The sequence below is a fragment of the Phacochoerus africanus genome, chromosome 14, assembly GCF_016906955.1.
Source record: "Phacochoerus africanus isolate WHEZ1 chromosome 14, ROS_Pafr_v1, whole genome shotgun sequence".
In the NCBI taxonomy this organism is placed as follows: domain Eukaryota; kingdom Metazoa; phylum Chordata; class Mammalia; order Artiodactyla; family Suidae; genus Phacochoerus; species Phacochoerus africanus.
In genome coordinates this window covers 5,918,865-5,938,487 of record NC_062557.1, presented here as the reverse complement: position 1 = coordinate 5,938,487, position 19,623 = coordinate 5,918,865, and the positions used below count along the sequence as shown (strand labels likewise).

Here is a 19,623-nt window from a genome sequence, read left to right as displayed (position 1 = left end):
GTTTTCATTCAGAACACCCAGTGCACACCTAGCACAGCTCTTAAAACTATGTATTACTAAATATTATCTACATCGTGAACACTCTGCTCTAAGCATAGTACCCTTAACCTGGAAGATACTCTATTGCTGTGATTTATCAAGATACTGCATAAGTAGTCTTAAGAAAACCCAAACCTCCAAAAAGCAGGTCATTGGTTATTTTTCACCAGGAAGTCTGAGAATATGCAAATGAGAAGCAGACGTCTTTTGTAAAACCTTCACTATCTAACAGGAAAGGAGAGGAGTGAGGGTAAGAACATGCAGAAAGCTAACATTCTGATACACAATACCAACAAACAGCTAAAAGGGAAAGTTAACTTCTACAGTCTTTAAGGGCAACAGCTCTTCAGAAGGGTGTAGTTATATTAGGTACTCCAAGAAGGCAGATAAAGGGCATCTGAACACAAAGGGCATGACTTTCCAAGTCAACGAAAACTTAAAGCACTGGTTCTTTCTCACCAGTAACGTAAATTTAGGAGACCAATAAAGTTATTTGTCTCCCAGTAGGGCTACAAGTTTCTACTTCCAGCACTAAGTGAGGCCATTAGTCACAAATTCAACTGGACACCTGATGTGGACAACACCAGTACAACGTTTGAGAAAATGCTACCGATTTCAGGTTCGAGACCTGCTCCAACTCAGCTTTCACGGTTCGAGACCTGCTCGAACTCAGCTTTCACGGTTCGAGACCTGCTCCAACTCAGCTTTCACGGTTCGAGACCTGCTCCAACTCAGCTTTCACATGTGACTTTGAGAAAGTCTTCATCATTATCGTCTTCTCTCAATAGCCTGGCAAAGAAACCCTTCAAGCTACTGCTTCTTTCTAAAGAGGTACAGTTCATTTAAACAGAAACCCCGTCCTTCCTTCCAAAGATGAAATACCTGCTTACTTTCATACTGTAATTCTGAATACGGTTTCACTGTGTTTCTCATCATACCCAGAAAGAATAGTAAAAGTAACTATGGCTGTATTCTTTTAAATGGTTTTTTTTTTTTTTTTTCCTGAAAGGTTAGAGAAAAACAGAATAGTAATTTCCTCTAGGAAAAGTGTTTGCCTTTTACATTTTCTAATGAGTTCAACATTTATTTGTTTACTTACTTTCCGAGTGACAGGAGTGATTCTGGCCTAATTTCCTTTTACGCTTTTCCACTGAATAACTCTTAAAAGAGTAAAATGAAGACACCAGATTTTTCCAATGCACGATAGGTTACTAAAACCCACTAACAACTTCAAAGCTTTGTCTCTTAGTTTTAGTTTTCAAAACCAAACATTTTTTTGTATAGAAGTTGATAAATACAATGTAAACTTAGCTAGAGCTAAAAATGGACAGAGGACAAGGAAGGAGAAATGGATAATTAAACCTCTGAAAACCTGCAATCTGGCTGCACTACTAATTTTAATCCAGTTTGGAGACTGACCTAATAAGTCAGAATTACTAAGTGAGACTGCACGCGACATCACTGTCCTATCAGGTGCAGGGAAAAGATAAGCTAGATATAACTAGAAATTTGGGCAGCATGACCAGTTTTAGGGCTGATCTTGTCTGTTCATAAGGAAAAGGGCCGAACATGCTTCTAGTTTATCACTGTATACACTACGTAAAGCCTACATAATAGCCCTAGATAACGCCCTACATAATGTGGAGATGCTGGTGTTATCTGCACCAAGAAAAGCCTTCATATGAAACCCGATTTACTCCATGAAGCTGTACACTGCGATATTTTTTTTTGTCCTTTTAAGAAAGCAAAACAGACCCTAGAAGGTTTGTTGACCTGTCAACTGACATTATAGTGTTCTTGTATTTTATTGCTCTTCTGATTATGAAACTAGTACATGCCTGTACAATTTTCCCTTACAGCTACGCATGCTGTAGAAAGTGACAGTTCTCCATAAAACCAGCATCCAGAAAAAACCAACGTGACAGTTTTCTTTTTTCTTTATATCACAGTACATTTAAGTGCATGAAGATGTTTCAATAAGTCAGTCTACTTTTTTCTCAAAAGCTCTCAGCAGAGCCTCCTGGCTCTAAAGCTAAACATTTGCAGCATCAACTAAACAAAGCCTGGTTTGTCTGGCTTCCCATGTTTTTCCAAACATGAGTGAGGATGGACGATCTCCCTCTAGAAGGGATTCATTTAGCCAGAGAAGTAAAACTGAATTAAAACTATATCTATGAATACACATCGAATTTCTCGGCTATCAAAATTACCTGTTTACCTGACACAACTATAAAAAAGCAAATTAATCACCTTGAAGGAACAGCACAAAAAAAAAATGCTTCAGAAAAACTATGTGCCAAGCATCTTAGATGCCGAATGAAAAGATTTGATCATTTCTCAAATCTGGTTCCACGGTCCTAAAAAACACCATCAAAGTGTGAAATACCGTCCTGTGGTTAAAGGACAGAGAATGAAGCCAAGGGCAGATGCACTATTCTTACTCTTCTGGCCAAGATTATGGGCTATTCTCATTCAACTGACCTCAAGTAGGTGATCTGTTCAATCCTCTGGACAACAGAGCATCATATATATCAAAAGCCTCCTGTGAGATTATGAACTAAATTAATAAAACCAAGCTAAATAGCCAGCAAAAGGGAAATAACTAAGTCAACTATAGAACAATTAGCTTTAAAAATACTAAACTTTAAAAAACACTGAAGTAGGAATTCCCATTGTGGCTCAGTGGAAATGAATCTGACTAGTATCCGTGAGGGTGCATGTTCGATCCCTAGCCTCGCTCAGTGGGTTAAGGATCTAGCATTGCCGTGAGCTGTGGTGGAGGTTGCAGACACAGCTGGGATCTGGCGTGGCTGTGGCGTAGGCTGGCAGCTAGAGCTCCGATGTGACCTCTAGCCTGGGAACTTCCATATGCCTCAGGTGCAGCCCTAAAAAGACAAAACAAAACAAAAACAAAAAACCCCAAACCTTAAACCACTAAAAATAATAGGTAAAACAAATATGGGGAAATGATAACACATGTTGTATTTTAAGTCCCATCATAATTACAGCACTATAAAATGTTTGTATAATGAAAAAGCCTAGAAGAGATCTAGGCTTAGCAAAAATACTGGAGGAGGGTTAAGGCAGGATTTTGAATTTCCTATCTTTTTTTCCCCCCATTAATATATGTTAATCTTAAATGTTAAGGAAAAACAGAAATACTGGAGTTCCCTGGTGGCTCAGTGGATTAAGGATCTGGATTGTCACTGCTGTGATGCGGGCTGTTGCTGTGGTGTGGGTTCAATCCCTGGCCCTGTAACTTCCACATGTCATGAGTGTGGCCAAAAAAAAAAGAAAGGAAAAGAAAAAAGAGGAAATAGTGACAATAAAATGTTGTAAATATATTCTTTTTCCTCTAGCAAACCATCTCAAACCATACATATTTATCTAGGAAAATAACAAATCTATGATAATGACACAAAGAAGACATACAATGATCAATATTCTAAGGAAAACATACACTCCTTTCTAATCCTCTGTAAAGTCGACTGTTTCAAGTCTACATTGCTCCAAAATGCATTTCCTCTCACTTTAAAACTGAACCGAGGGTTTTTGTATTTTTCAAAAGCAAAGCATTGCAAAAGGCTTTGCCATTTTGCTAAACCTAGATTTTAAGTCTGCTGTTAAACTAAAGAATAAATTAATTAGTTAAAAATTAAAGCCATTGTTAAGGTGAGAAAAAAAAAACTTTCACTATTTACCACTCCTAATTAGTACCTGTTTTGATAAATAATATTAGGACAGAAAGTGTAAGAGCTACTGCTAGAAATGGGACCAAAGTAGGCTCTAAGCTTTCGCACGAGATACAGAAGGAAACACATCGCAGCATTACAGTATCCTTGAGATTTAAAAACATTCCTTAAGGAGAAAATACACCAACTCTGGGTACTGAGACCAGAGAGAGGTCACTCATAATCATGCAAGACTCCTTAATACCCTGATAGTGAATACAATAATGACTTTTTCCCAAGGCCGTTTCTTCTCTCATCTCTTAAGAGTCAGCCAACAGCACAATCCCAAAGTCTGTTCGGCCCAAGAAATACACAAGAGGGAGGTCCCCAAGAGAAGGCTGTGCAGGTGCCCAACGCTCTGCTTTCAGGTTTAATCCGAGAGAGATCAAAGACCTTTAAGAAAGGAGAAACTACTTGTCCATCAACAGCGTGCTTTCGGCTAAACTCTAAGGCAAAGTCTGAACAGCTCTGAGTTTGAGGTAATCTCAGGACAAGACCCAGCCAGGTTTCTGTGGAGTCCTGTGACTTAACGGTTACCTGAGCCAGCAGCTGGCCGGACATCTTCTCATCAAGGCCGTGCATCTGAGTAACATTAACAAAACCCCTGGCAGCGGCAGGGAATTTACTCCACGCCCAGCACTGCTTCAAGCACAGGAATACACCGCTCCTCACAAGCCTCGCTGTGACGCTAAGAAGGGAGGTGTCGCTGTTCCCACTTGGGCCCTAGGAGAACCAAAGCTCGGGGTAAGCGTCCCAAGACCACAAGGCCCATCTGCCGGTGGCAGGACGTGGGTCTAGCCTTGGGGCAGGCGTTCTTTCCCACGACATCCCAGGAGTCTCTCATTCCACATCCACCAGGTGAAACAGGATGTATCTGCCAAAGGGACCAAAGTTTTCCTCCAAAAGGCACTTGGAGTCCCTTTTAAAAAACAAAGTTTTATGATATTGAGCATAGGGACAGTGAACTTTTAGCCTAAAGATTTAAAAGCAGGTTAAACCTCAGTCATTAAAAAACAAAACACCAACCAACCCATGACCAGAGCACTTTAACCTCCCAGAATATCCATTAAGGTAAAAAGACACAAAATGTTAACTACTTACTATTTGAATAACACTATCAATTTAATAAAACTGATAAATTTTTAAAAAGGCACAAAAAGAGGAATCATATGAAATCCAGTCCTTGGAGAGGAACTTTCAGAAAGAACTCCATGTTTTTAATAAGCAAATAGAAACAGCATATTCCCTGAATGGGCTCGCGCTCTCTTTAGAGTTTGACTTCATTTGGGTACAAAAAGCCCCACAGAGTAGTGGTTAAGAATGTGGAATCTCGACTTAACCAGCCTGGATTTGAATGCGAACTTGAGCAAGTTACTTAACATAAGCCTCAGGTTCCAGATCATTAAATTGGGGATAAGAGAATCTGTCTTAATAGGATTATTGTGAGGATTAAAAGAAAATCCCAGTAAAATATTTAGCTTTGTGCAAGGACATAACTAAAAACTCAATCTATTAGATACATTTTTACTTTTTAAAAGAGGATCTATAGAGCTCCCGTCGTGGCTCAGTGGCTAACCAATCCGACTAGGAACGCTGAGGTTGCAGGTTTGATCCCTGGCCTTGCTCAGTGGGTTAAGGATCCAGCGTTGCCATAAACTGTGGTGGAGGTTGCAGACTCAGCTCATTGCTGTGGCTCTGATTAGACCCCTAGCCTGGGAACCTCCATATGCCTTGGGTGCGGCCTAGAAAAGGCAAAAAGACAAAAAAAAAAAAAAAAAAGGATCTATAAGCACACGCCCGAGCAAGTGCAGGTGTTATTCTGAGTCGATGCAGCTTTACATCAACCTTAACATCTTTCTCTTTTTTTTCAGGTCTTTTTAGGGTCAAACCCACGACACATGGAGGTTCCCAGGCTAGGGGTCAAGTCAGAGCTATAGCTGCCGGCCTACACCACAGCCACCGCAACCCCAGATGCAAGCCACGTCTGTGACCTACCCCACAGCTCAAGGCAACACCACATCCCCAACCCAGTGAGCAGGGCCAGGGACTGAACTCAAGTCCTCTCCTCATGGACACTAGTTGGGTTCCTTACCGCGGAGTCACCACGGGAACCCCCAGCCTGAACATCCTCACACTGCTCCAGCCACAGGCACCAGAATCTGTTTATGCGGCTCCTAATGATGGGCTACTTAGGGTTCTGTTTGTTTGGCTGGGTTTTTTCTTTTTCTGGCCATGCCCACGGCATGCAGAAGTTACAGGAATTGAGAACACACTTGCCACAACAGTAACCAGGGCCACAGCCGTGACAACACTGAATCCCTAACCTGCTGGGCTACCAGGGAATTTTTTCCTAATATGGTAATTCCATGGATTCAAAGAGCCCTCTTTTTAAGACCTTTTAATATCTCTGAAATGTATATTAAAAATGATATTTCTTAAATGCAGAAATTCACTGAAATAAACACCCATGTCTACATTTTTACAAACTTCTGAATTTTCTTAAACCGAAGCCCTTAAAGTGGACTTGCCGGTTCCTTTAAATACACGTTACCAAGCCACTGTTCAGGAAGACCAAGGCATTGGTACAAACCTCCACTGGCAGGACGTGACAGGATCCACTTCCCCACATCCCGGCCAACAGAAAGTGGGGTCAATCTTCATCACCTTTGCCCATCTGATGGGCAAAGTGACCTTTTCTCTCGTTATGAACCTCCGCTTACTTTAGAGAGGATGTCCAGTAAGTCACGATACAGAAGCAGGGCCACACGTGAGCAAATCAGGACTGCTGATGACCTATCATCTCTGGTTTGCTGCCACCGGATAGTTAACAGAGGCGTTACCGTTTCGTAGGGGGCACTGCAGCCAGACGGAAGATCAGAGCCCAGCTTTGCCAGTCACTAGATGTGTGAACCTGAGCCCGTGACTTAACTTCTGCACCCATAAGACGGGGCTAATAATGCCAACCTTTCAGTGCCCCAGTTAGAAATCATCTAACTTTGTGGCATATATAAAATGCTCCATAAACAGCGGCTATTTAATGATGACTTAGTGGCTCAGAGAGGTGAAAACTGAAGACCCCCAAGGAACACTGCATTTCCTTACTCATTTCTTTCTCCAAACAGGGATGGCTGGTCTTCACCTAGCCACTGCCGCACCCCCCACCCCAAAAGGGGTCTTGTATAGAGATGTAAGTTGGTTCTTAGCACCTGTTTGGAAATAATGTATTCAGATGGGGGGGCGGGGGGAGGTGGTGAATACAATGAAAGGCAAATAAATTATTTGTTGTAAGAGAACTCCAACTGCCCTCCTTCTCCAAGATTAAACAGTCTGAGTTTAGTCAAGATTGGTAAAAAGTCTTACCAACAGGCAAAGAAATACTTCAAAAAGCATACTGACACTAGTACTTTACCATAGTGAAGGAAAAAAAAACCCACACCACCTCTTATTTTTGAGGTTTGATAGTTCAAACACCCGAAATGAGACTGAAGTGCTGAACTGCAGGACTTAGAGCTGCTGTGAAAACTCAAACCAACCCCATCCTAGCTCAGATTCCTGGCTCTCAGGCGCGCATACTCAATAGGCTTCTCTTCTCAGTTACACAGGAGACTCACTCAAAAGCCCCCTGCTGACAGGCAGAAATCCCATTATTTTTCCTTTCAGCGTCCCTCAAAGCTCCCCTGTCCTTCAAGCCTCTCTTCAGCTCCTATGCGGGCACTTATCTCACAACCTGAACACTGCGACAGACCCGCCGGCGGAGCCTCCAGGCTTCCTCCCTGTGATCCATCATACCAGCAGGACACTTTCCTCATCAGCTCATAACCTTCAGAGGCTCCTTAAAGACAAGACCAAACTCCTCCTGGGTTTTCCTTATCCGGCTCCACCTTATTCCCGCCCCAGTCCCAGTCCCTAACCTTATTCTGGCGCTCCTCTCTCAAACACAAGCACGACCCCGACCCCGCTTCTCTTCACCCAGCCCCGTCCCAGGCATCACAAGCTCAGTCCCAGCCTCACTTCTTCCCCACTGCTTTCTCCGACTTCAGCACGTACCAGTCTCTTCCCTGCTAAATTACTCTGGCAGTTCCACTGTGCCCCACAACTTTAGCATTCTGTGAAACACCAGTTCAGCACTAAGCACGCATAGCTGTGATCTTAGGTCATTCGTCTCGACGGGCCACCATTTCCTCACCTGTAAATAATCAAGTCTAAGTTGAGAGATTTTAAAGGTCTTTTCCTGTTCTAAAATCCCTCTAATTTTGCATACTGCCACATACTGCTTCACATATTGATGTCATTTCTCTTATTTGATTTCAGATTCCTGAAGGGAGACATCTTCCATTTCTTCCCCAACTCACAGAGCAGCTTATTCCAGGATGTGGCTCAAGGAGACGCTCTGTAAATGTGACGGTGAGACAGGGTCAACAGCACTGAACCCAAGACCTAGTTCAAGAGCCGTTTAGGAAACTTGAAAAGGAAGTGAGTGCCAGGCAGAGATGAAGATACTGAGATGAGTTGGTTCTCTTCTGGAGTTGAAGGTGTGCCTGCAGAGAAGCTCTAGAATGCAGTAAGCACAGGTTTGACAGCTCAAAAGTCTCTTAATTCCTATGCAGCCCGTGGCAGGTGCAAGCCTTAGGTAAGCTCTGGCGTTGTGTGTGCTCTAGGGCAGAGTATTCAGGGGTCTGGTTCAGTGGAGGGCCCCTGGGGCTACCTCAAGGCTGCCCTATGTCAGGAAATTTAGGTTCCTTTCAGCCAGGTAAGGCCTGAAACTGCAACAGAAGAGCAATTTCCTCCATTTCTATGCCCCAGTGCCCCACCCCTCCCCACGAAAAATACAAGCTTTTATTTGTATTAGAGGGAAATTAACAAAGGCAGATATATTGAAGCACTGAGTTCTATTTGAGGCATCCAGTAGGATGTTTTTAACTTGCTCTCTCCTCTGAGAGCAGCACAACTCAACATGTGGATAAAGAGTAAGGCAGTGATTGGCTGGAGTCAGGCGTCAACATTCACCAAAAGCTACCCAGGAAACTCCAAGACCATGAGGGGCTGTAACCCTTCTGAACTCTAGGCAGAGGGCTAGGCCCCTTCCGATTTCATTGTCTCCAAATAAAATGTATTCCATACCTGTGTGCACACGTCCCCTTTATCAATGGGGCAAATACAACCCCAACTTCAATCAAGGGAAACTGGTCAAGGCCTTCCAGCCTCTTCTAAATGTGTTTTGGCTCATAACCAACGTCCTAAAAGAGTTATCAGATCAAATTCAAGAAGAAAACGCTGTTTTTCTTTTCCCTTTCTTTTTTAAAAAAGAAAAAACTAGTAGCTCTTAGGACAAGCAATGTCCCGTCTCTTCATTTAGCTGTTTCACAGAATTATGAGACAAGCTACTGTATCGTCACTCTCTTTTTGGAGTAAAGCCACAAGATTACTAACAGACAGCTAACCGGCCACCATTCAAAAGCAATAAGGGCATTATGACTTCATATGCCAGTTATCTACCCAACTGGGAAGAACAAAACATATGTATTTTTCTCTCTCCCCAGAGAAAATCTGAAAGCAAATGTGAGCGCCCTGACTCACTTTCTCTCCCATCATAAAAATCTCCGGGGGAATGTTAAACACTGTCATCTTCCCTAGTCGTAGGATGGAAAGGAGGACGTCAGGCTTGTCCGAGAACTTTATCACTTTAAGCTGGAGAACTGATGACATGTCCAGGATCCAAGACTATAATGTAGTAAATAGGGAATGCACTTGTCGAAAAATTCTTAAAAATAGACCCCAAATTCACAATTTTCTTTTGATTTATTGCTTTAGCGCTAAATGCACAACTGAGGAGGTCCTGCTGTGGCTGTGGTGTGTGCACTGGATTATGAATCTGCATCGGCTAGGGTTCGATCCCTGGCCCGGCAAAGTGGGTTAAAGGAGTTGTGACTCAGAGTCAATCCCTGGCCCAGGAACTTCCATACGTCCCAGGGAGTGGCTATAAAAAATAAAAGCGCAAGTGGATAGACTTAGACAAAAAATATGAACTTCCAGGCTAAAGTGTCAAGTTTCTAGGGTAAGCTTAATGGGGATATCTAATTTGTGTTTAAGTAAACAAACCAAACCAACCAATGAACCAACCAAACCCCAAGCTTGGCCTCAAAGCAATTTTGTACAGGTGACAAATGCAGCTACTTGAGTAGCCAATTTTTTTCTTCTTTTTTTGAGTAGCCGATTTTACTATGATATTAGGAGTAGGTTATTTGCTGAAAATAATAATCACCTAAGAAAACATCAAATTACCTCCTCTGTACACCAATGATAAAGAGTAATTTAGGAGTCAAAGTTATGCTTGCTGTTCTCTGGCTAGAGAAATAGAAGACGTATTTCAAAGGTCCCGTCTGTGGCTCAGTGGTAATGAACCAGACTAGTATCCATGAGGAGATGGGTTCGATCCCTGGCCTCACTCAGTGGGTTAAGGATCGCATGTTGCCATGAGCTGAGGTGTAGGTCGCAGACGTGACTCGGATCTGGCTTGGCTGTGGCCGGTACCTGCAGCTCCGATTCAACCCCTAGTCTGGGAATTCCATAAGCCGTGGGTGTGGCCCTAAAAAGACAAAAAAAAAAAAAAAAGATGTATTTCACTATAAAACCTATAGCTGGTTCCGTCTGCCTTCTGACAATTAATTTAGTGCTGACTTTGAGAATACCATCAAAAAGCTTGGCATCACAAAAACAGCTTTGAAGACAACAGTTTCCTGCTCCCTAAAGGGCTCTTTATCACCGTCTATACATTTCTAACACTAAGAAAACCACTGTGCAGCTAACTTCAGAGCGGCACTCTACACTTCAGGCAAACAGCAAAATAGCAACTATCCACAGGTGTGCAAACCTTAAAAACAAAAATCACTAGTCCTTTTATAAAGAGTTGTATTTCTCTATTTCCACTTTCTTCCTCTATAAAATCTTAATTTCATTCAAGGCTGGTAACAAATGGATGGCAAATTCCAACCATCAGACTGAGGTTCAGAGGAAAAAAGTCAAAACTTGAGACACAGTGAAGACTCAAATATTAAACTTCAAACACTAAACTGGGGTTTTTCTCAAAGTTGATATGCTATTCGATAACACACACCCTTGTAAAAAGAAATTACATACCCAAAAGGGCAAGCTGCTCCAGTCAATTGGGTAAGCAACATCATTAACATGTGCCAGGTGGAAAGCGAATCTCATGTAAATAGGGGGGCTCAACATGAGCTGCAAACTGTAGGGAAGCTTATTTTTAAACCGTCAGCAGGTTTCTTTTGTGCAATTAGAGTTTAATACAGGGTAACTGCTCCTCAAGTTTAAGAAAATCAAAATCTGACTTGTACAACAGCAAGTTGAACCTTGTTATTCAGAACTCCATTAGCTGTTTCGCAAAGAATAAAAATACACAGAGATTCTCTAATGAGTTTTGGCATACACTTCTAACCACCTCACTAAACCAGGGGAAATTAATTTCTAACTTACCAGGATCACATTCCAGAATGGAAAAATCTGACGACGTAAAATCAGACTAATTGAGTGTTCTTACATAAATATTTCAAGTTTAGCTCCTTTGAAGAACTCCTCTCATTTTTTAATAAAACTCCACAAGGTAAACCAATCTTCTCATACGCTTCCTCACTATAATCACACTGCCTTGACTTGACGTGAATTACCAGTATCAACAAAGCAACTGGAAATACTTGAGGCTTTCACACAAAGGCAGTTAGAGACCAGACAGCACACCAACCCTCTGAAGTCATATTTGCTATTCTATTCAGCCATCTAGCTTATCCGAATCACACAGGACGCTAAGTGTGAAGAGGGGCAATGAAAAAAGAAGGAGCACAGCTTCTTTGTGTGTTATCAGGGCAAAAGCAGGCAGGTCAGCAGAGGAGAGGCTGTCTGGGCGTTTGCCGGGCATCACCCCTTACCTTGAGGATGTCCCCCCTTTTGAAGCTCAGCTCGTCGTCTGCGGTGGCTTTGAAGTCATACTTGGCGATGGCTTCCATTCTGAGCGGGGCTCAGGGCTCAGCAGCCTGAAGCAGGGGGAAGGCAGTCTTCCCTGCCGAAGGAGATACCCAGGGCTCTGGGCAGCCTCGCCGCTCTTCGGGGACTCGCTCCTGCTCTCCGGGACACACAATGCCACCCTGAATCAGAAGAGCAATGCCTGAGAGAAGTGGCCGATCGAAGGCAGCCCCGCCCTGCCAGCGGCCTGCCGTCCCAGCCCCCACGCCCCCCGGCGGGCCCTCCTCCCTCCCTTCCAGGCAGGAGCCGGGGCTCCTTCTTCCTCTCGGCAGCCGCAGCCCCCGGGCGACTGACAGGCCCGCCGGCCAATGGCGGCCGCCGGCTCCAGCTCCGCCGGCGCGCACTTCCTCTCGCCGCCGCCGCCACCGCCGCCGCTGGGAGGGCCGGAGCCGCCGCCTCGGCTCCCTGGCCCGCACGCCCCTCCGGCACCAAGCGCGGTCCCGGAGGCTCTGCACCGCCCTGGCTCTGCGGGAAGGGGCTCGCCCCGGGAGCGGCCCTGCTCTTCGCAGGGAATTGGGCCTCTCCCCCGGCCAGCTTTCCTGGGTGTTTGCAAACGCTGGGCCCCCCATCCCCAGTCCAGGGCCAGCGATGTGGGCTGCGGTCCTGAGCGGCTTTAACGGGTCTCTCAGAAACGCAACCTTGGTCTGTTCCCAGGAAATCGGGAGAAAGTGGTCCAAGGAACTACTTTCTCATTCAGTTTGCTGCTCTCAGCACAGGCAGCTCTCCCCCGCCACTTCCCAGCTGTGATCGGCAGGCTCGGGGGACCGGAGAAAGGAGATCCAGCTCAGAGCCTTCTGAAGGTGGGGACCTGCTTCTGCATAAGGCTCCCCCTCCCTTGAAGACCCCTGAGGCTTTGGGGTTCCCAAGAGTCCTTGAAATAGGTGTCCAAGGCTCAGTATTTCAGAAGTAGCCTCTGCACTAGTCCTAACTAGACGAAGGAGCAAAGCTGAAGTCCTAATCTACACTTGAAAGGAATCTCTTTTTTTTCACAATCGGAGAGGCCAGATATCAGGCCTGGGGGATGGTGCCAGAAGGCCAAACAGAAGCCTCTCACAGTTAGCCTGAGAACAGCTGCTTTTCCCAGAGCCAGGGAAGTACTAAACTGATCCCAAATGCATTCTGCAGGCAAAGATTCTAGAATACCCCTTAGGTAGTGCACCGGGTGAGCGTGAACCTGGGCAGTACAGCCACTGTGGAAGCAAGGAGTCTAGAGCCGGGACCACGGAACACAACACAGACCTTTGCATAACTAAAGGAAAGCGAAGCCCCATCCTGGTTTGGTCAAGTCACTGTTTTCATACAGGCTAAATAAGAGCAGAAAACACCACTGACACTGGCAGAATGGGGACGGATTATTTATAGTGACACCTTTCTCGGATAATTACCACCTAGCAGAGAACTCACTTGAGGGGCAGGAGTGATTATTACGCTTTTGTTCTAAAGTTAACAACTGGGGCATTAAGGAAGCATAGCTGCAAATGGACTAAGGAGTAAACCAGCTGGGAATATTAAGATTAGAGGGAAATGAGTATCACTAAGAAGGAAAGAGATCACCCGTTAATAAAAGGTCCTTCAGTCAAATTCTGAAAACCAAACATTCTATTGCAGGGAAACTAATAAACTAAACCAATGTTTATTCCATCAGGCCATACCTAGGATATCCTATATATTGTGCTGGCTCTAAGGAAAAGGAGTCCCAGCAAACAAAAAAATACAAAGATTTGCCTCATAGTATTTATTTTTGTGTGTCCTTAAACACCTTTTACTTAATACTCACCACAGCTACTTTTTTTTTTAATCAAATGAATCCATAGACATAACTTTAAAAGTCAGAGGATTAAAAGGCTTATGAAAAAGAGCAGTTCTCTACCCCAAAGCCCACAAGCAATCACCCTCAATTTTGTTTTCAGCTTTCTCTTCACACTTACTCACAATATTCCTAAATAATATGCTTTCACTGCTGTTTCTTAATTTATTTCAGCCATCATCCATCACGTGAAAGACGAGGACCTAACTGTTCCGCTCCTGCCAATCCCCTTGCCTCCTCCCAGTAACATCACACATTCCGGTTTAAGCCGTAGTATTACATTCCGAAATATTGTTCACTCCTGATGTAAATAACGTATGACACCCAACCCTCTTTCCAGTATAATCCTTCAATTTTCCCCAGCGGTAATAACTGTTTCTCCTTTTTTTTTGCCTACTTTCCAATGTGTACCTATTTTAAATTTCTTACAGCTGCTCCAAAATCTCTGTCACAGGCCTATCGATATTCTTCATACCTTGACCTGACCATCTATTTTCACTGGTCTGATTGTTGGGACTATGTATCAATGATGGGAAGGTGGATAACTGAGCAGATCCCCCCAAATTAAGGAGTTTCATTTTTAGAAACGCAAATCAGACAGAAACCCAGACCACTGTCACTGCCAAGGTACCATGCAATAACGGGGTATAAACTCCTGTCATGCAGGATTCCAGACAACTGCGGTATGACTGAAAAGCCAAGGCATAAAAGCCAAGACCGTTTTCAACATTTCAGAAAACTTAAACTGACGAAAATCATGTTTTAAGTACTATTGCTTTTTAAGACGTAGCTTGATAGACTTGAAAACGAACCAGTCAATACTTCTGTGGCTGTGCCAAACGAAAATTAGCATCTCACAGAGAAAACCAGAAGTCAGCTTATTAGGCTATCCACAGAAAAGCAAACGGGCTAAATAAATTCAGATGGGTGTGTTTCATTAAAGACAGAAAAAAATTCTAGCACATAACACCAGACTACTTACTTAAAACAGAAAGAAACCTGAAAGTGGATACAATGTATAATGATTTTAACAGAGTAGATGTTGCTGTGGGCTTCCCAAGAAAATGGGCTGGAAGTACACCTTACACTGAAGTGTGATGAGAGCATGTCTGAACTATTACCAGCACATATCCTGCAGCCCATCACAAGCAGTGAATTTTAATGGTAAGTGCAGCTTGAATGGTTCATTTGAAGTAATACACACAGTATCCTAAACTACAGTCTCCTAAACGTGTTTGTAGAATTTAATTTTCTTCCATTCAACTCTCCCCAAAATTCACAAAAAATAAAATACATGACACTTTACTGGGGCAGTATAGTATAACACTCAGACTTTGCTGAATGTTAAGTCTGCATGGTTTGATCCTGGGTTCAAGTAATGACCTTGCTGCTTACCACCTATAAGTTTGGGCTAGCCTTTTTAAAAAGCCCCAGTTTTCTCATCTGTAAAATGGGGATAGTATCACCTACTTTATAAGATTCACTGAGCATTAAAATTGGTAGTCTATAGAATAGATACATGTGAAGTGCTTTGGACAGAGCCTGACATTAAGTCACTCAAAATTAGTTAAAATGTGACCCTACTTAAAACTTATCAGATGTTCTCATTATTAAATATTAATATTACAAAGAACAAATTAAAACAACGAGACTTCTTTCATCTACCAAAGGTCAATGTTTAAAAAAGATTTATAACATCCAGTTTCTGTAATACACTGAACTAACAGATTCTTTACTCGATCCAATGTTTCTCAATTTAACATTATAAGCAGCTACTATATGTCTAACAATATGCTTGATACTGGATTACAATAATAAAACCATCACAGAACCCATACTCTAGCAGGGAGTTAATTAGGCCAAGCTTTTGGCGAGTAATTTTGTAGTATCTGCTGAAATATTTAAAGTACATACCCTTGGGCAAGCCATTCCACTTCCAAGATTCACCTCACTTGAAACAGTGACACAAATACCATGTGCAAAATACTACATCTCTAACCTATTTCCATGAGCGTAAGAAATATCTTTCTATATAAGTATATAAAGCAAAATAATATATATTGCGTGCTACAAAAAAAAAATTCAAAAGGTTAACAATAATTATCTCTGGAAATGAGATCATAGAATATTTTTACTTTCCTACCATACATCTCGATTGTATTTTCATTGTCCTTACTATAAGCATGAACTGCTTTTGTAGTTAGAAAAAACAAAAACCAAAATCTTACTGATGCTCTGGAATTAGACCTGGACTCAACTGTCCCTTTACCATTTACTGAGTGGGCAACAGTAGAGAAATAACTTATATTTCCTAATGCTTAGTATCCTTCAGCTGGGAAATGGGGAAAATAAGGGCATCTGCACCTTATTAGGTCATTTTACTAATTAAGAGAGTCAGCACCTGTAAAAGGCCTTAGCCGAGTCCCCGGCACAGAGTGCTAAGAGGAGTTTACCGGCACCACCAGCCCCTTCTCAAATATCGGCCCCCGTGTTCTCACAATAATCCAGAACTTCCATCTACATACATACTCCGAAGAACTCTCTGGCAGGCAAGTTAACAGCCCTATTAAGTAAAAACTTTCAAATTAAATAGCTCCACACCAAGTCCTAACAATGCTCAAATATTCACACATATAACAACTAATCATATCTACAGCCACTTATTCTATTAGGCTTTTAAAAATTTACTCTGTGTACACTGAAAGTGTAATTTTACGCTGAGGAATTTAAAGCCACACCACCATCTCAATTTATGGATGCATTCTGTAACAACAGTTTTGGTCCTTGGACCAGCTATATCAAAATCACCTCTTTCAGGGACTGATTCACTATGAGGCGCCTTCTGAAGTTCTGCAGCACAGTGGCCTTAGGCCCAGAACCTAATTTTTTTTTTCTTTTTTTGGTCTTTTGTCTTTTTAGGGCTGCACCTGTGGCATATGGCAGTTCCCAGGCTAGGGGTAGAATTGAAGCTGAAGCCGCTGGCCTATACCACAGCCACAGCCATGTAGGATGGGGCCGCATCTGCAACCTACACCACAGCTCACGGCAACACTGGATCCTTAACCCACTGAGCGAGGCCAGGGATGGAACCCTCGTCCTCGTGGATCCTAGGTGGGTTTGTTAACCACTGAGCCACGACGGGAACTCCAGAACCTAATTTTAAGTTAAGATTCATAGGTAATTCTTATGCATGCTAAATTTAAAAAGTCATGCTGTACTGTAAAGGTGTCTTTACCAGATTTTAAAGTTTACATCTCAGATGATGCATAATGTCTTTGCATAAATTGAAAATAACGCCTGTCCACTTGGCACAACTATGAAAAAGCCAACTTTGACACACACACACACAAAAAAACCAAAGGCTCTCAATAGCCATTCAGGAGTGCCAGAAATGTCTTCTGAATTAAGCGAGTAACTATTAATTTCTCTCAGGAGACCATAGTGGGTCTCTATTCTGTTATTACTTCATTTCTCCAAAATCTATTACTTTTTTGTTCTAAGTAACCATTAGAACTGTTGCTACACAATGTGCAACATGATAACAAGAATTTCGGAGAAAAATCTCTAAGTACCATCAATTAGTTGTTTTGAAAAACCTAGTAATCCCTCAAATCTGAACACACTTGCTGAGGAAGTAAACTGCCTTAAGCATTTGAGTGCTTGCTTTTAGTAACAAACAAAGCTGATTACAAGAATTAACCTTTTTAAATGTGGGGGATTCAGAACATTTTAAACAAAGGAAAGGCCAACAGAACATAGTTATTTCTTTCTGTCAACCGCCTTCCCCCCTCAAGCCCAGCAACAATAACAAAGAAGGCTGCTTATAAGAGATGCAGGAAGAGACACCTGATCTTTAAAAGCCTGGGAAAGAATAAGTTAGTACTACTCCAACAGGCAAGCTTTAATTAATTCATCAGTAGTCTAAATAAATTCTATTCCCTTAAATGGTTCAAGCTCTCTTGATTGTAATATAGGTGTCTATGGTTGGTTTTCATTTTTTAACAGTCTCCACCCCCGCTAAAAGCCAAAAAGAAGGCATATGAGCCCCAAATTGACCCAATCTTCCTTACTAACATAAAAGAGACATAGAAAAGCCTGAGCGGGCACAAAAATGCGATCTAAAAGTGAAAAAAAAAAAACAACTAAAACACAAAAACACCAGCAAGCTACACTTGTGATCTAGTGCAGTATTAGTGCAGTATTGGTTACGGCTGATCTCAATCCTTTGAGCCTCCCAGCTCCCAGGGGGAGACCTTAAGTCTCACAGCTCTCTAGCAACCCTTCTGGCTGACTGAAGAAACACAGTGGACGCTTCATAGCAAAGGATAAAGCAGGGAAGAGGGCATCATCTTTCCGGGAGAGAAACGGAATCTTTAAATGAGGGAGAAAAACGAACGGGCGAAAGAGCAGAAACCTCAAAAAATTATGCCAAAAGGGACAATAAGGAGGAAGGGGAAGTAGATTAGACTAAAAGGGGGGGAGGGGGCAAGTGACTTGCATTATACGGAGTAAGCATTTCGTGGCCGCAGAGGACAAGGGAGAAGTAGAAAGGCAGCAACTGTGCAAACAGTGCAAAGTGAACAGAGGGACTAGAAAACCCAGAAGACTAAAGCGAATTTCTCTAGTGCGCCTTTCTTTTCCACTCTCTTCTGAGACTCAAGAGTAGCAAAAGACAGAACCCGCGAGGGCACTTCGGCTCTTCTGCAAAGTATACTTTTGCTGCATCTGAAGCCAGCCTAGGTGAACTCCCTAAATGAGCTGTTAACTCGCATGGCTTTACAATCCTATATACGGAGAGAGCTGCAAATGAAGTCAGCGATTCTCTGCCCTCGATCACGGAAATCTTTCTTCGGAGCACTCCAATTAACTGCTGCTTACTTTTCTTAACAAATGTTTTTAGGAGAGCAGTCAAAAAAAAAAAAGGCACAATAAAAGTAAAGGTATTTCTACTAGCTCCGGTAACAAATGTCCTCGCTCACAGTATTAATAGGGTTGGTGGGTTTCCTCCCAAAATTCGGCCCCCAAACACCAGGAGATGGTGACGTGGTGGCCGTATAGGTCGAAGGAGCATCAATCACCATATTTGCAACCCGCCTCGAATCCCCCGCCTCCCGGGCCAAGTCACACTGACTCACAGACCCTGTGTTCTCGGGCTTCTCCGGGTCCCCCCTGTGCAAACCTTCACGAAGAAAGCATGAAATTTAATCAGGAGCCCCCAGCCTCTCGTCCAGGGCTCTGTTCCAAGCCAAGGGTACTGAGAGGACGGTCCCCGGGAAGGAAGCGCCCCAAAAGGGGAAACATGGAGCCCGGAGCCCGGGCGCTCCGCTCCCCGCCCGGAGCCTCGCACTCCCGACCCCCAGGCCCGGCAGCCCACGGTACCCTGGGCCCGGTCCCCCGGGGCCGACTCCCGCGACGAAGCGGGGAGGAAGCAGCACGCGAGCAGCGCCGTCGCCGCCAGCCACACTCACCGTGGCGCAGCTGCTCCGCTCCACGCCCGGCCGGCCCCTCTGCAGCGGTGCGAGCGGCCGCAGACTCCTCTGCTGCTCCCTGAGGGCAGCGCCTATTCTCGCCGCCGTCACCGCCACAGTCTTCGTCGCCGCCGCCGCGGTCCGGTAGCTGAAGCAGCACAGCCGCCTCGCTTCCGCTCCTGGTCGGGGTCCCGCGAGAACTTCCCTGTGCGGCCCCGCCCCGCCCCGCCCCCGCGAGACTTCCCCCGGCGGAAAAGGCCCAGAGCGCAAGCGCTCCTCCTCCGCCAGGCCCCCCGCAGGTAGATCAGCTGCGGGCCAGAGCGCAGGCGCCAGGCCGCCCCGCAGCAGGTGGCACCGATAGGGCTCCACCCCTGGGTCGCCGTAACCCTTTCGGTGCCAGAGCGGGTCAATTACAACACACCTCCGAAAGAAAGGACTTTTATGCACACCCTAATCACTTCGTTTTCCCCTTCCACCAACCCAGTTTGGCGGGGGTCGGAGGGAATCTCCCTCCCACGTGAAGCAAGCCAAATAGAGGATCAGG

The 19,623-nt window shown here is 44.0% G+C and overlaps 1 protein-coding gene across 1 annotated transcript in view; it reads right to left on the bottom strand.

Moving 5' to 3' along the window:
• Nucleotides 1–19,282, bottom strand: part of GRB2 (growth factor receptor bound protein 2) — a 70,518-nt gene extending 51,236 nt beyond the window's left edge. The window contains exons 1-2 of the mRNA XM_047757631.1: nt 19,080–19,282; nt 11,711–11,926 (exon numbers count right to left, since the gene is read on the bottom strand). Coding sequence (XP_047613587.1) covers nt 11,711–11,788 — 78 coding nt within the window. The 5' untranslated portion in view covers nt 11,789–11,926; nt 19,080–19,282. The remainder of the gene's footprint in view (nt 1–11,710; nt 11,927–19,079) is intronic.
• Between the last annotated feature and the right edge of the window lie 341 nt (nt 19,283–19,623).